General features: G+C 35.8%; 1 protein-coding gene and 1 pseudogene across 1 annotated transcript; one reads left to right on the top strand and one right to left on the bottom strand.

Annotated features, from left to right (window-relative positions):
• Positions 1 to 476: 476 nt before the first annotated feature.
• On the bottom strand, positions 477 to 2,187 carry LOC110111559. Its single transcript, XM_020843482.1, has 4 exons — positions 2,075 to 2,187; positions 1,432 to 1,729; positions 960 to 1,244; positions 477 to 758 (listed from the first exon to the last, which is right to left on the bottom strand). Exons 1-4 carry the CDS (start codon positions 2,185 to 2,187, stop codon positions 477 to 479), a joined length of 978 nt encoding a protein of 325 aa, XP_020699141.1.
• A 1,097-nt stretch (positions 2,188 to 3,284) lies between these two features.
• LOC110111558 overlaps positions 3,285 to 16,750 on the top strand; it is a 52,231-nt pseudogene continuing 38,765 nt past the window's right edge.

The following is a 16,750-nucleotide window of genomic DNA, read 5'->3' as shown; positions in this document are numbered from 1 at the left end:
AGGTGGTAAGCGGTGCTCCTCTTCAGAGTTGTCCCCTGTAATCTGAACAATTTCCTTCAAAAATGACTGAGGAAAACCTTATCTCTGTATGACATGATCGCCTCTGGTACGCCATGCAATCTGACCACCTCTTTAATGAAAGTTGAAGCCACTGTCACCACGGTGTAAGGTTGTCGGAGGGGGATGAAATGAGCATACTTGCTCAATCTATCCACCACCACCAAGATTACTGTGAAGCCTTCTGAAAAGGGCAACCCATCTATGAAATCAATGGATATCTCCACCCATACTCGTCCCGGTAGCGCCAACGGTTGTAATAGTCCCCCTGCTGACATAGCCAAATATTTGTTCCTTTGACAGATCTCATACCTTGCCACCATCTCCTCTACATCTCTATGCATTCCCTTTCAGTAAAGCTCGACTGCTAGTCTATTGTAGGTCTTCTGCAGGCCCCCAACTGCGCTTCCATGAAATTTCTAGAGTAAATTTGCGATGTGGATCGAGGTACTGAGTATCTCAAATCTTCCCTGGTACAGCAGTTTGTCTCCCTCTAATGAGTACCATGGATGGCTACCCTCTTTCAGCAAATATGACATGATCCTTCCCAATTCTTCATCTCTTGCACTTTCTTCCTTGATAGCCTCCCAGTCAAGCATCAAAGGAACATATAGTGTCACCGTCTGCAGCTCCCCTATACATCTGGACAAAGCGTCTGCCGCCTTATTCTCCACCCCTGGTCTATTCTGAATCTCAAAATCCTACCCTAGCAACATGGACAACCACCTTTGATGCTCTTTCGTCACCGTCTGTTGTTCCAGCATGTATTTCAGGCTTCGCTAATCTGTCTTGACAATGAAATGTCTCCCAAGCAGGTAGGGCTGCCACTTATAGATGGCCAAGACAATGACCATTAATTATCTCTCGTAAACTGATTTCAGTCGGGCTCTAGCAGTCAATACCTGGCTGAAATAGGCCATGGGTCTATAACTCTGCATCAGTACTGCACCTAGCCTATACTCGGAAGCCTCTGTCTTCACAATGAAGGTCTGAGTGAAATCTGGCAAGGCTTGGACTGTTATCGTAGTCATCGCCTTCTTCAAGCTCTCAAATGTTGATGTGGCTGCCTCCCCACATAGGAACCCGTCCTTCTTCAACTGTTCAGTGAGTGTCCATGCTACCTCCTGTAGTAACCCGTCGGTCCTAGGAATCCCCTCAATTCCTTCAGATTTTTCGACATTGACCACCTTATCATTGCTTCAATTTTGGACTAATATACTGCAACTCCTTTTTTGACACCACATGGCCCAAGTACTCTACACTGGCTTGTGCAAAGCATTATTTCTTTAAATTAGCCCTCAAATGGTGCTCCTGCAGTACCTCCAACACCCTCTTCAAATGCTCCTAGTGCTCCTCTTCTGTCCTATTATAGACCAGAATGTCGTCAAAGAACACCAGTACAAATCGTCTGAGATAAGGTTTGAAAACTTTATTCATAAGGCCATGGAAAGTAGCTGGAGTATTGGTGAGGCCAAATAACATCACCAGGAACTCATAATGTCCTTCATGAGTTCTAAGGGCCGTTTTGGGTACATCCTCCTTCATTCGGATTTGATGATAACCTGATTTCAAGTTTATCTTGCTGAATATCACCGTCCCACTCAATTCATCTAACAGCTCGTCAATGACTGGTATAGGAAACTTGTCAGTTGCAGTTTCCTTGTTGAGTGCTCTGTAGTCCACACAAAAACGTCAGCTGCCATCCTTCTTTTTCACCAATAGAACATGGCTCGAAAAAGGGCTGATGCTGGGTCTGATGTTCTCTGCCTCCATCTTCTCTCTAATCAACCTTTCTATTTCATCATTCTAGAACTGAGGGCAGCGATAAAGTCAGACACTAATGGGCGACACTCCCTCCTTCAACACAATGGCATGCTCCTGTTCCCTCTGTGCTAGCAATCCCTGAGGTGGCTGAAACACCTCTTGGAACTGCTGAATCAACGACTGAATGGAGTGGGGTATGACTCCTCCCTCCTTCAATCTTGCTCCCTCCAAACTGTGCAACTCCACCAAATACCCTCCGATTGCCAATTGGATATCTCTCACCATCGTTTTAAGAGAAACCAGGGATTTGGAAAGCCCTGCATCCCCCTTAATCACTACCTTCCTTCCATCCACCTTCAACTCCATCGTGAGTGCTCCCCAATTCTCTATGGTGTCACCCAAAGTTTGCAATCATTTCATCCCCAGAATAACGTCCGTGCTCTCAAACTCCAGTGGAAGAAAGTCCTCCCTCACCTGTATCCCCTTGATCGTCAGTCGCACTCCTTTGCAAATCTCCTGGCCTTTCTCCACATTCCTCGTGCCCATCATCACCCCGTAATAGCCGGTGTCCAGTAATTTCACTCCCAGTTGGTCGACGACCTGGGTGGAAATGAAATTGTGAGTAGCCCCACTATCAATCAGCACCACAACCTCCGGTCTTCTATCTCTCCCTTCACCTTCATAGTGTGATTCGTAGTGAATCATACCAGTGAGTTCAGGGAGACCTCAACCAGATTTTTATTATTTTAAAAATAGAAACATAATATAATAAACAATTAATATTGATAATTTCTTACGTTATAAGTAATAAAATATTTTTTATTTTTAAATTATGAACATGCAAAAATGTGAACGATAAGATGCGGTTGTAAAATTAAGAAGAATCAATCAATGAATGATTATATCACATGAAGAATCATAGAAACCTATATTGAAATCAATATAATTAAAATTAAATTTAAGTGACTATATATTTATAACAATAGATAAAAAAATATATAAATTTGATGAGTATACAATGTTAGTATAAGTAAGAGAGAAAGGAGAATGAATAAATTAAAGGTGATGTGAACAAAATTTTTTAATGATAGGTTGCATATGTCTAACATTTCAATATAAATAACTACAAATTAAAATGCATAAAAACATATTGCAAAAAATTATGATAACTTTAAGGATGATAACAAGATATTTTCAAGAAAAATACTGGGTGATTTGCCACACGTGTCAAATTCATATTGTTAGATTCAAGTCCATTCCCTCTAATTCTGCCACCTATCCTAAAATTATGCTACCCAATATGTTCTGAATATTGATATCTTCCACCAATAAAAGTGGTGCATCTCTTTGTTGTAGGCCACAGACGCAAAGCCAAACTCTCTCAACTCCTCCCCTCCCCTAATCCAATCAAGGAAAGAGTATAGCGTATCTTCTTTTTATACTTCTTCTAGCTCGAACAAAAGATGGAGAGGCTGATGAGTACAGAGATAGCACACCTCAAGGAGGTTTTCAACCTCTTCGATAAGAATGGCGATGGTATATGCAATAACCCACCTTGATCTTTGTGTCATTCTCTCAATCTCATTCTAATTGATTACTTCAAGGATTTTTTGAGTCTAAAGTTTTATATCTAGAACAACGAGCTTTTGTTTTTTGTAGACTTATCCAAGGATTCTTGCTATTGTGCTTAATATGGATGACAATCATTTCTTGGCAACTGTGTTTAATGAACAGATTTACTATTATGATGTGGTATATTCTTACTACCTAGAGTGCTTATTGGCTTCAGAGAATCCCTAATCAGACATCTTTTAATTAAAGACCATGAATTCACCGTGTCACCATAGATTGGTCATCCAATCAAATGGAACTGTATGTAAAAAAGATGCACTAATAGCGGCTAACTCTGTAATTATGATTTATTAAAAAAATCATCTAAACATAAAGAATGCATAACTCCTCACTAACTTGTTTTAATTTAGTTATCTTAGGCTTTATATATCTGTTTCAAGCAGTAAAATAAAAGCCATAAAGTATTAAAACTTAATTCCCTTTTAAAACTTAATTCCCTTGTCTGTTTCAAGCAGTACACGAACTAGCTGGTCACACTTATCTTATTATTTGTTGTAGTTGATGTAATAAAGATTTGATTGTATTACTATTATGTTCTGGGTGTATCTCAGCAATCTCCTCATCAGTCATGCCAGCCATATTGTTGAACAATTCTGTGATGTTCGCACCCATATAAGAATCTGGACCATACCAGATATTCAAATTGGGCACCTATGCAAAGGCCTGAAAGAAGAGCTAAGGATTTCAGTATATGAAACAATCATAAGTATATTAAAGTCAACATAGTAGTATGCTATAAGATGATCTCTCAGGTTATTTATCTGAAGGATAGTTTGCACTACGTTAGATGAAGTGCAGGTAATTGTAGGCACCATCTCATGTCCATAAGCTTTCGTCTCCAAGGAAGTATTAATGTAAATAACATGCAAAGAAGGTGATGATTTAGCATTTGTTCTTTATCATCTTGATGGCTAACGACAACCTGTTGAAGTTCATGATTGCCTAATGTAAAACTTGTTTAATCTTCCTCAATATCTGCTTCTTATCAACTTGCTCACTTGTAATATGCTTTTCAATATTCAGACCAGTTTACTTTGAATTTATTGATCAATGCAAACATTTGTTGGACAACTTATAATATTTATTTATTTTTTTCAGATACACAATGTCGGAGGATAATGAGAGTTTCTCAAGTGACGAGTATAATGATGGAAAATTGCGAAATATTAAAAAAATGGCAGCTTCACAATTTAGCAATATAATGCTTTCCTCAAGTTTTTTGCAAAATGATTACTTTTCACTTTATTTGAACAAAATGCCTTGCATGATAGCAGATAAAAGTGGAGACAGATGAGTACGGGATTTACTTTGTGGCCATCCCGTTAGGTTTCATAACATATTTAGGATGTCCCAAGTTATATTTGAACACTAAATGAATTGAACTCAATTATGACTCAAACAATTTTGAATAAAAAATTGAACAAATAAAAAGGGAGAACACTTATGATTGCAACAAAATTGAGCTGAAATGAATATTAAGTGATGATGACATACGAAATGAAATGAAGATGAATATAGGAGAACAACATTAAATTGAACTTCATATAAGAATGAAAAATTGCAAAAAAAAAAAAAAGAAGAAGCAAATGATCAAAATGATGAATTCATAAGGGATGTGTGATATTTAAGCATCAAGTGCCAAGCGTAATTATTCAAGCAAGGATCAAACGGAGAAATGCAATAGTATGCTCATGCTTAATAAAATAAAGTCTTCAAAGAATTCTCATTTTAATTGAGAAGCCAATTTATCATGCATGGCTCAAGTCATCTTTATATGACACCAAGGGATTTGTCACATTCAAATTGGATAATCTATGAGCAACAATATAAAAAACTTCAAATGAAGATCACCTGACTGATCAAAGCACAATCATCAATGAACTTAATTATTATGAAATCATGAGTTACTCGGACTAGTGCAAGTAATAATGCACTTATAAGTGACTACAAGGAGCTTGTAAACAATAATAGTTCACTAGCCAACATGCATGAAATTATTAGTGATGAATGTAGCAGTGCTTTTGCAATCAACAATAACAGAGATATTACAAAGATGGCCCATCCTCAATGAATACAAATACACATACATTATGCTATTTGCAAGTAATGATGCAGAACTCTTAAATCATCCTTGAGCAGAACCCAACTTAACCATGATAGTAAAATGGGTAGAGATGATTGTATCATAGGATTTCAAGCAAATATGTCCATTATCTACAAGAAATAAGGGTGCAATAGATGTGCAAAGAATGACATGATGAATACAACAACTACTTGTCAATCTATAGACATGAAAGAATTGGCGAGGAATGTCATTTGTCCGATGACCGGTGTTAACTTACAGAGGAGCAAATATCTTTTGCCATTATATCACCTATAAATGAGGGTATTTGATGTGTACGTTCACATTAGCCATGCATACAACCATCTGCTTGGATGCTAAAGTAGAAATGCTCACAAGCAATGGGACTGATAGGGACACTTGTGAATGACACATCACCTCTACAATCAACCACCATTCAATAGTCAGCGAATGTGATAGTCTATTGTAAGTAAAGGAGGATGATATACACCAATACAAATACCCGCGGGTTATTGTAGGATGATATGCAATACATACGGGTTCTCTATAAATGCAGATGTATGCACCACATTTCACTTGTGGATAGATGCATAAAGGCTTCAATAAATGCAGTATCCTATATTTAATTTTAGTTTGCGAATGAATACATCTACCTACAACGGTAGCAGATATATCGTAAGCACCAAATATCATAAGAAAATGCACAAAGAATGTAGTAAATTTAAATGCCTATAGGTCCTCACAGAAGACATGTTGTAGGAGACTTACCACGCATCAAGTGCCATCCTCAAGCAAATACAGAAGAGCTTCAACAACTACAAGTTTCTATAATCCAAAGCAGGAGATTTGTTAGTGCACTATAATCCACCTGCAAAAAGCAATAAGTAGTGCACGACAGTTTACCTGTACAAAGCAGCGAACAACTCAATTTAGAAGCTGCTAAGTAATTCCACCGAATATGCAACACCTATGCAAGCGGACAGAGGACGTTTACAAATATTTCAAAGTATCTCAGCACATGCACCGTAATTTGTATACACATAAGTACATAAAAGGGGTAAATATAACCAAACACTCGCATGAGTCCCGACGAGCGTGTCTTGGGTATACACGCAATGTCTAGGGATGCTGCGCGGGTCAATAAAGTTAAACCCGATCCTCCTAGGCATGTAAATAGGAGTCAATAAGGTTCAATAAATAACTGTTAAATGCCCTCAAACACCCGCATGGGCCCCGACGAACGTGTTATAAGTACACATGTGACGTTTAGGGATGCTGCACGGGTTAATAAGTGAATTCAAGTTCGAACATAATCTTTCTACACAGATCAATAAAAGTCGACAAGGTTTGAATTATCAAATAAATATACAGTTGTGGCGACTGATATATATATTTTAATACATTCATATTAGGCTTTCAAGGCTTATAATCAAGAGAATTCACTAATAAATGCATAAAGCCTATGAAACCCGATCCTCCTAAACAGATAAATAGGAGTAAACCGTGTTTGAATCATCAAACAAATATGTGATTATGTGGACTGATATATTTGTTTTAATACATTCATATTAGGCCTTTAAGGCCATAACAATAAAAATTTATAAACAAAGGCATAAAGTCTACAAAACCCGAGCTCCTATCGGCAAGTTGATAAGGTAGACAAGGTTTAATCAAATGGAAATGATCCCAAATACCTCGATGATGACCGTGTTGAATGTTTATCTCAATTGGAGGGGTTCACAAACACTTTTAAATTCCTTCTAAACTCCGATTATTTCAAATGCCTCCCAAAATCCAAAAATTCAAAAAACCTAAATATTTAAAATTGAAATAAATCCAATAACACTTAAAGCAAAATTCAACCACCATTCGCAACAGTTTGCCGAGGTGGACAAATCGAAATATCACTTTAGCTCACATAGAGCTAGTGCCTTGTCGAAAATATCACTAGGATCAATTCTCAAATAATCTCCTACCAATAAGCACGTGGTATATGTCCTCTGACTGGCAATTTTGCCGCCAAATGACACCCTAGGATAAACGGTTATGACCCGGGGCTTTCTGAACCGAGTGGTTTTGCCGCCAAATGGCACAACGAAATACCGGTTATGGCAAGAGCCAATACATTATTTAGTGACATCAAATCCTCGATATATGAATCAATTGTCTATAATTGATAGGGTACAAAGCCCTCTGTTAGCTAAGTTAGATTCAAATTTATCCCTTAGACAAACACTCACCCCAGGTCTACAAAGTTCCCTTGGATGAAGCAAGATAAGGATCCTTCTGTCAGTTTGGGTCGACTATCTCCTCTGGCTAATTAGACTAGGGACCACGATGGCCCGGGACGACAGAACCATGGGATCTTGATCGGGTCCATCCATTGCCCCCACCATCCGCTTTAAGTGAAAGATAGTGAAATTTCTATTTTAAATATCAAATTTTCCAAACATCCAAAATTTTCAAATTCTAAAATTTCATACCCATGCTGCTATTATATGCTGGATATCACGTATCTAAGGGTACGATGTATTCATTGACGACCGTTTTTTGCTTCTTAAATCAACTTTTTAGCAAAAAAAAAAATTAGTAAAAAATTAAATATTTTTTGGTGCAATGACATCTCTTTATTTCTCGCACAACAAATGAATTAAGACTTCTCTAATTCTTAAATATATAGTAAAATTAATTGTTTTCATAGATAATATATAGTTATATATATTAAAATGAATATCTTCTTTACCTCACAATAAGAATTACAACTTCTCTTCAACTTTTATTATAGATAGATATTAACATAATTTTTTTATTTATACATAACATAGATATTGATAAATTATAAAAATTAGTATATGAATAATTAACAAATTTCAAGAGATGTGATTTACTTACTAAATTTAAAGGCAGAGATTTAATATTAAAGAATCAAAAGCTTTTGTTGAAAAACGTTTATAAGTATATTCCGAAAGATTCTCATGTACCATTGTAATTCTACAAATGGAATGAGCAAATAATTATTTAATTATTGTATAAGAAAATAAATTTAAAGAGTGAAGCTGACCATATGCTAAGGTCAATGCAAACACCAAGAGATATCAATAAAATTATTTTGCTTATTTGCAAATAAATATACCATATAGCTCATGATTTTCTCACATATCTACAAATTTAACATACATGTTTAAATTATCATTAAAAAGTTTAAAATGTTATTGAAGTAATATTCAAAAATATTTAAAGATCAAATGTTTATCTAATCAGGTAGATGAAATTCAATACACTACATGTAATAGATGAAAAATATTTAATTTGATATTGCAGATTTTAATTTTATTTGGAAAGAAATAAAATCTTGTTTATATAATAATATATAGATATAAAGAGTATCTATATCTATACTATATTTATTATATAAAATTGTGTATTACTTTCCAAATAAAATCTAAGACCTACAACTACATAATAAGAAAAAGAAAAACCATAATCCAAAAACTGTTATATTTCGCTTTTGTTTTTTTCTTTACTTATAAAACTTTTTGCGTAACTAGCCAATAAAAACTAGTGGAATATGTGCAAATTCTAAAAACAAAAAATTAAAAAAAAAATATAAGGATTGGAAGCAAACGGAGGCGGGGTATTAATAGTTCCGTTGCATTTCTATCCACATCAAATCAAATTAATTAGAGAAAAAAGTAAAAATAGGAAGACAATGCGAACATGGACAAAGAAGAAGAAGATAAAGAAAAGAAAAATGTTACGTGCTCGTGAGTGCGGACGAGAACGAAGGAGCTCGTTGGAGAGGAAGACGTCTCAGATAAGATGAGGCGGCATGATGACGCGATTCCTCCATTTGTTTCGGCAAATAAGGGCAGTATTTATCAATTGCCGAGATTTAATGCGCGTGAAACACAGAGGCGAGATTTCTATTTCGGAAGAAAAAAAAGATGGAATTCAAGACAATTTTACTTAAAAAATAAATAGATTGTTTATTGACTAATAAAAAAATTTTAATATCAAAATAATTCATGAATAAAAGAAAATTCAAATATCATATAAATCTACATATCTAATTTTATAAAACTTATCATAATGATTATAATTATTTATAATAATATTTTTTTCATCTTAATTATTAGAAAATAATTAAAATATTTATAATAAGTATATTTATGAGTCATCAATTATATTTATAATATTTTTTTTCATCATAATGATTTTTTTATTTTTAAATTGTTATTAATGTACATTTAATTTACCGACATTTTTTACTAGTCTAATTAAGTATATTTATGAGTCATTAATTATATATTAAATGATATTATCTTTTTTTCTTCCTAAATAGAAATACCGCCTCTCTGCTTTTCACGCTTATTAAATCTCGGCAATTGGTAAATCCTTCCCTTATTTTCCAAAACAAATGGAGGAATTGCTTCATCCCGCCGCCTCATCTTCTCTGAGACGTCTTCCTCTCCAATGTGCTCCTTCGTCCTCGTCCGCACTCGGGAGCATGTAGTTTTTCTTTTTTTATCTTCTTTTTTTTTTGCATGTTCACATTGTCTTCATATTTTTGTTTTTTTCTTTAATTAATCCGGTTTGATGTTGATAGAAATGTAGCGGAACTATTAATATTCCGCCTCGGTTTGCTTCAAATCCTTATATTTTTTCTAAATTTTCTGTTTTTAGAATATGCTCATATTCTACTAGTTTTTGTTGGCTTGTTACGCAAAACGTTATGTAAGAAAGAAGGGAATAAACAAAAGAGAAATATAATAATTTTTCGATTATGATTTTCCTTTACCCTATTATGTAGTTGCAAGTCTTAGATTTTATTTGGAAAGCAATTCATAATTTTATATAATAGATATTGTATATATAGTATTCTTTATATCTATATATTATTATATAAAAAGAATTTTATTTTTTTGAAATAAAATTCAAATCCGTAATATCAAATTAAATATTTTCCTGCTATTACATGTAGTGCATAAAATTTCATTTACTTGATTAGATGAACATTTGATTTTTAAGTATTTTTGCATATTAGTTCAATAACATTTTAAACTTTCTTAACGATAATTAACATTTATGTTAAATTTGTAAATATATGAGAAATCTATGAGCTATATGATATATTTATTTGCAAATAATCAAAATAATTTTAGTGATATCTTTTGAAGTTTATATTGATCTTAACATATGGTCAACTTCACTCTTTAAATTTATTTTTTTATACAATAATGATATAATTATTTGCTCAATGGTACAAGAGAATCTTTCAGGATATATCTACAAAAGTTTTTCAACAATAGCTTTTCATTCTCCTAACATTAAATCTCTGCCCTTAAATTTAGTGAGTAAATCATATATCTTGAAACTTGTTAACTATTCATATACCAATTTTTATAATTTATCAATATTTATGTTATGTGTAAATAGAAAAATTATGTTAATATTTATCTATAATAAAAGTTGAAGAGAAGTTGTAATTCATATTGTGAGGTAAAAAAAATATTCATTTTAATATCTAAAACAATATATTATCTATGAAAGCAACTAATTTTACTATAAATTTAAGAATTAGAGAAGTCTTAATTCATTTGTTGTTCGAGAAATAAAGAGATACCATTGCACCAAAAAATATTAACCGATAGATTTGCCCTCTCTTCAGTAATACCTCTGAGAGTTTAACATGCCTAAAGTCTTGTGCATTCAGAAGCATTCCCTAAGATGTAATCATTTTCTAGGTATTTTAGTCATCTTTGTTGCGCCCAATGAATTGTCTTTAAAAGAAAATACTGCTATAATTATTATTTTTGTCCTTGTAGAAAAAATGGGGAAGATAGAGAGACTTCTTTTTGTATTTTGATAATTTGTTGCCAGAGGTGCCAGAGAATTCAATGTTTTTTTTCGGTTCTTTTCAGGGGTTCCTTTGTTAGCAAAACTTTGTTGTCCTACATAATAGTAGAAGATGATTGATAGTTCTAACTTGGTGTTGATATATACAAGTGAAAATAATGGTTAGACATTTATTTATCTTCCCTTTCTATAACTTTTCTTCTTTTCTTAAGAGTTTCTCAATGACAAAACAATCACGTGAAGGAATTTTTAGAAGAGAATATAGGTGTTGGCTAATATAGAGAATACAAAAGAGTAATTATAATGTCTAAAATAAATTCGGTAAATGTTGGGATTTACTAAATTCGAGATTTAAGACAAAATAGAAGAGAAAAAAATGTTAAGATTCTGTATGATTTAAAATTACCATTTTAGTTGTTCGGCATAATTTTGGCTTTGTTTGAGACGGCTTTCTTGATGTTTCTTAAAGTAGCTTTCTAGAATAAAATTTTTAATTTTTTACTAATTTTTTTACTATACTTAAAAAGTCCGTCCGAAATGAAATTTTATTTTAAATGTTGCTTAAAGCCTGCTACTTAACAACCTCTTAAAATTTAATTATAAGATTTATAGTGCTCCTTTTTCACATTCAAAATCAACACAATCTAGAGTTTTAACAACTTTTTAACAACTGGAAAAAATTGGTATTTTCATTTCCTTGAAATGTTAGAAATGACATTCTCTTTGCATTGTAGATTAATTATTTTTAAATTATTTATGTAGGAATTTGTATTAATCATACTTTTATATTTGATGATTGCGTTTATTGCTGGAGCTTCCCCAATTTTTAATGTGATTGCATACGGAGCATGAGGAGTTTTTCTTTTAACTTTTTTAATAAAACATGCAAATATTTTTCTAATAAATTAATTTGTTTTCAATAAATGCTTTTTTTAATGCTTGGAAAGCTGCCTGTGCAGATCCTAGAAATCCATATTTTGTTGTGACAGGCAAAGGAGGAAAAAATTATTTACTATGCAAAATAATATTTGAAAGGCCGTGTAGTTCCAGTTGAAATTTTTGGTAAATATGTCACTTTTAATCATTCTATTATTTGGGTATCTTGAGAAAGGCTGTCATTATATCTAAATCACTCGAAATTTTGAATTGACAAGCAGATTAGTGGACTTGTGGCTCCAAACAGATTGTGGACAAATGAAATCGATACGTGGATCATATTAAAAAACATACAAAAAATAGCTGTGCTCGGTAATGGTTTAATAGATGGTAAAGGCTCCATATGGTGTGATTGCTTGTCCAAAAATGTAAGCTAATCTAGCTATTAGCAAATTCATACTTATTTGCAATTTGCCTTCAAATCTTTGCTTAAATGGTTTCTATTTTCTTCTCATGCTTTCCGCTGACAGCAATGCAGGGATGCACCATATGTAAGTTTGAATATATCACTATTTCCAGTGTGCTTGATTGGAATCTTCCGAAACTTCCAAATTTAATTTCAATGTATTTAAGGTCAAATGAATTTCTTTCGATATCAACTTAATATCATCCAAGCAGATCTTATCCAAAAGGGTATCCTTTAGGAGATTAGGATTTGGAAGGGCTAAGGTATCAATGTCAATAGTTTCTAAATCTCCTAACTCAGGGGTTTAAGTTATGCAGAGAGTCTAAATCAATCAGTTCAGTTTCATCCTCAAAGAAATCCTCGTTCTCTATAATATCCTTAGTATCCACGAAATGGATGCACTCAGTTTCATGTTCAGAGGACTTTTTCTTTGTAATGCATTTTTTGGTTAAAATGACACTGGTAGGGTCAAGAACTTGGGAGGCCAAAGATTGGGTAGCCTCTGAATTCTCCTTGATTGAAAGGTGGTCAAGTCATTCACGAAGTGAGGTAAATTGGGAGTCACCATGCAGAGTGGACGCGTGCTCAAACAAGGTTTATTGGGATGGCTAAAAGTCGGCCCAAGTGGGAAGTCATATGGGACCAATCCAACAGAAGACCCAATAGAGGGTCGACCATCAAGGCTAGGAGAAAACCTAAATGGTGGGGCAACAACCTTGATGTTACTAAAGGATGAGTGCTCTCGACCACAGTAATGTCCACGGTTTGTCCCAACAAAAGAGGTAGGGTGGTGCTCTAGATGACGGTCACAAGGGGTAGGGGTCTTGAAAGTGCAACACCGAAAGGTTTGACCTAAGCTTAAAACCAGTTGGTTGGTCACTAGTAGAGGGTCGGTATTTTAAATTAAGTTCTCGCCTCATGTCTTTCCAATTAGAAGTAGTGACTCTTTATGATCTTCCAACCTCATCCAAAATTGAAGAGCCCGACCTTTTAGGTGAGACTTAGCGATGCTAACCTTGTGGGACTCAGGGATATGACGTGATTCAAAATAGTCCTTTAATTGTCTAACCCATTTCCTAAAGTAGTAAGGGTCCAAGGAACCATCAAAGGTGGGTAGATGGTAATGTGACTCTAAGTGAGGTTGTTGCAGCTTAGGTTTAAGTCATTGATAAGTAGTGTGGGGCATCTTCTGAGTCCTGACTAACATGATTGATCGAGTTGGGTACGTACTTATAGTGGGGAGAGTCAACTTGCTTCTCTGTCATAGTTTTAATCATAGAGCCAACTAGGTTAATGATGTCATCTAACTTCTTTTGAAGTCCTATCGGATCCATTGGAAAACGCTAAATGATGTTTTATGAAGAGTGGGTGTAAGGGTCATCATTTAGACACTAAGTTAGGCTCACTTAAACTCACTAAAGGGTGCAGAAATTATTTGGACAGCAAGCAAGACTAGTGGTTTAAGTAACCTAGGCACTTAGGAAGGTTGCTAAGGCTTGGACAACACTAAGACACTCAATGAAATGCTCCTAATGCAACTAAATGGTGCAGATTTTGTGTGGATAGCAAGCCACAACAGTTGGTGAAGATGCCTAGGTGTTTAGGATGGGTTTTGGGAAGTGGACAACACCTAAACATAGGGGTGTCAATTTCTGACCCAACCCGAAACCCGACCCGGAAAAAATTCGGGTTCGGGTTGACCTATTTAGCAAACGGTTCGGGTTCGGGTTCAAATTTTTGACCCGTTTCAAAACCGGGTCAGGTTCGGGTTGACCCGAGAACCCGAAATCAACCCGACACTGACCCGAAAGTCTAGTCCAACCCAATTTCCGCCGCACTCGCGACGTCGCCAGGATCCAGCTGCTGCGCTCGAGCGGTGACGTGGTTCGTGGTTAGCCCGTGCATTGTCATGCAAGACTCCGCCGGTCAGTGGCGCTGTCCCGCCTCGGTCTGCACGCGCCGTTCTGTCGAGTCGCAAACTCCGTGTGCACTCGCGTCGTCGCGCGGTCCTCGGACTCCGTCTGCACTCGTGTAGTCGCGCTGTGACTTCTCCTTCTGCCGCGCGGGTCGGGTCGGGTCAACCCGGCAACCCGCGTGCGTCAGGTCCGGGTTGAGTTGTCCGACTCATTTGCAAAATCGGGTCGAGTTTGGGTTCACCCGTTTAGATCCGGATAAACTCGGGTTCGACCCGAACCCGACCCGTCGACTCGAATTGACACCCCTACCTAAGCACTAGGTTAGGGTCACCAAAAGCATTCTAAAAGTTGCAGAAATTTTCTAGACATCAAGCTATAAAGATTGTTTAAGTAACCTAGACAACTAGGGATGTTATTGTAACAAGGAAAACACTTAAACAATGAAATAGACTTACTTAAAGTGATGTAAACGGTGCAGGAATTAAATGGGCAGCAAGGAAAAACAGAGAATTAAAATAACTAGAGAATGGTATGCATGCAAACGAGTTTTGGAAAGGTTAAATAGACTCCTAGGAACTTCTAGCACATGCAATACATGCTTACCATGCTCTGATATCAAGATGATGTGAAACATGTAGGAGCTACTTGAGAAATTATAGTAATTAATTGATCAAAACGTGCCGATATAGAATTATTGCTTGCAATAAAGATAGATTTCGGAATTCAAAATTTTTAACTTGCCTAGACAAAGAAGTGCTATTGAGATTAGCCAAACAATTTAATCAAAAATTCAAAACAATAGTAAACGGTACATGCTCATAACAAAAACCAACACTTAATAACGAGAAGTTACCTTGAACACCTCCTCACTCTTCCACTCTTAAGCTTTAGCGGAGAAAGACAAATCCTATAAGGAAGGAGATTACCACTAGGAAGATGGCGCCGAAGACCTTCGTTGATGGAGAAGTAGTCGGCAGTGGAGGAGTCGGCGGGTAACCGATGATGAGCCAAGGCATCTTGGGTTTTGAAGATCAATTGTCCCCGCTAGACAGTAGAAGATGTGATTGACGTAGTCTTCCACCATGTGGGCTTCGAAAATTCGACCCCGACCTCCGCCTGCACTGATGTTTTCCTTCGGCGAGAGAGTTTTAACGGAATAAGTTTCGGGATAAATTTTGGAAGGTAGATGGGTTTGTAGATAAGACACTACCCAGAGATTTCGCCCTCATTTTGCGAGGACTTTATGATCTGAGTTATGGTTTCCTACAGGCGCAAGTCCCTTTAGTTAATTACATCTCCCGATCACGAGAGAGAACTTTCTATTAAGGCTAGTCGTCAATCAGATACATTATATCAGTGGATACACAATATCAAGCATATAGTAGCAGCATGGATTTGAGAATTTTGGGAATTGGGTTTTGATTTGGAAATTTGAAAAGTTTAACATTTAAAACATAAATTTCACCATCTAACACTTAAAGCGGATGGTGGGGGAATGGATGATGGGCCCGATCAAGATCTCATGGTTCCGTCGTCCCGGACCATCGTGGTCCCTGGTCTACTTAGTCAGAGGAGGTAGTCGACCCAACCTGTTAGAAGGATCCTTGTCGGCAGCCATGGGTTGCTTCGTCCAAGGGGACCTTATAGACTTGGGGTGAATGTTTGCCTAAGGGGACAAATTTGAATCCACCTTAGTTAATAGAGAACTTTGTGCCTTTTCGATCATATCCTATTTATTCATATATCAAGGATTTGATGCCACTAAGGAACGTATTGGCGCTGGCTATAACCGGTATTTCGTGGTGCCATTTGGCGGCAAAACCACTCGGTTCAGAGGGCCCCGTGTCATAATCGTTTATCCTGCGGTGCCATTTGGCGGCAAAACCGTCGATTAGAGGACACGTACCACGTCCTTACTAGCAGGAGACTGTTTAAGAATGGATCCTAGTGATATTTTTGACTAAGCATTAGCTCTATGCGAGCTTAAGTATATTTTGATTTGTCCACCCTGACAAATTGTTATGGATGGTGGATGGATTTTGTTTCAAGTGTTTGATAGTTTGATTTCAATTTTAAATATTTTTTTTATTTTGGAATGAT

The sequence above is a fragment of the Dendrobium catenatum genome, unplaced genomic scaffold (genome assembly GCF_001605985.2).
Source record: "Dendrobium catenatum unplaced genomic scaffold, ASM160598v2 fragScaff_scaffold_167, whole genome shotgun sequence".
Taxonomy (NCBI): domain Eukaryota; kingdom Viridiplantae; phylum Streptophyta; class Magnoliopsida; order Asparagales; family Orchidaceae; genus Dendrobium; species Dendrobium catenatum.
Note: the sequence above shows the minus strand (reverse complement) of the source record. Positions and strands in the feature narration are given on the sequence as shown.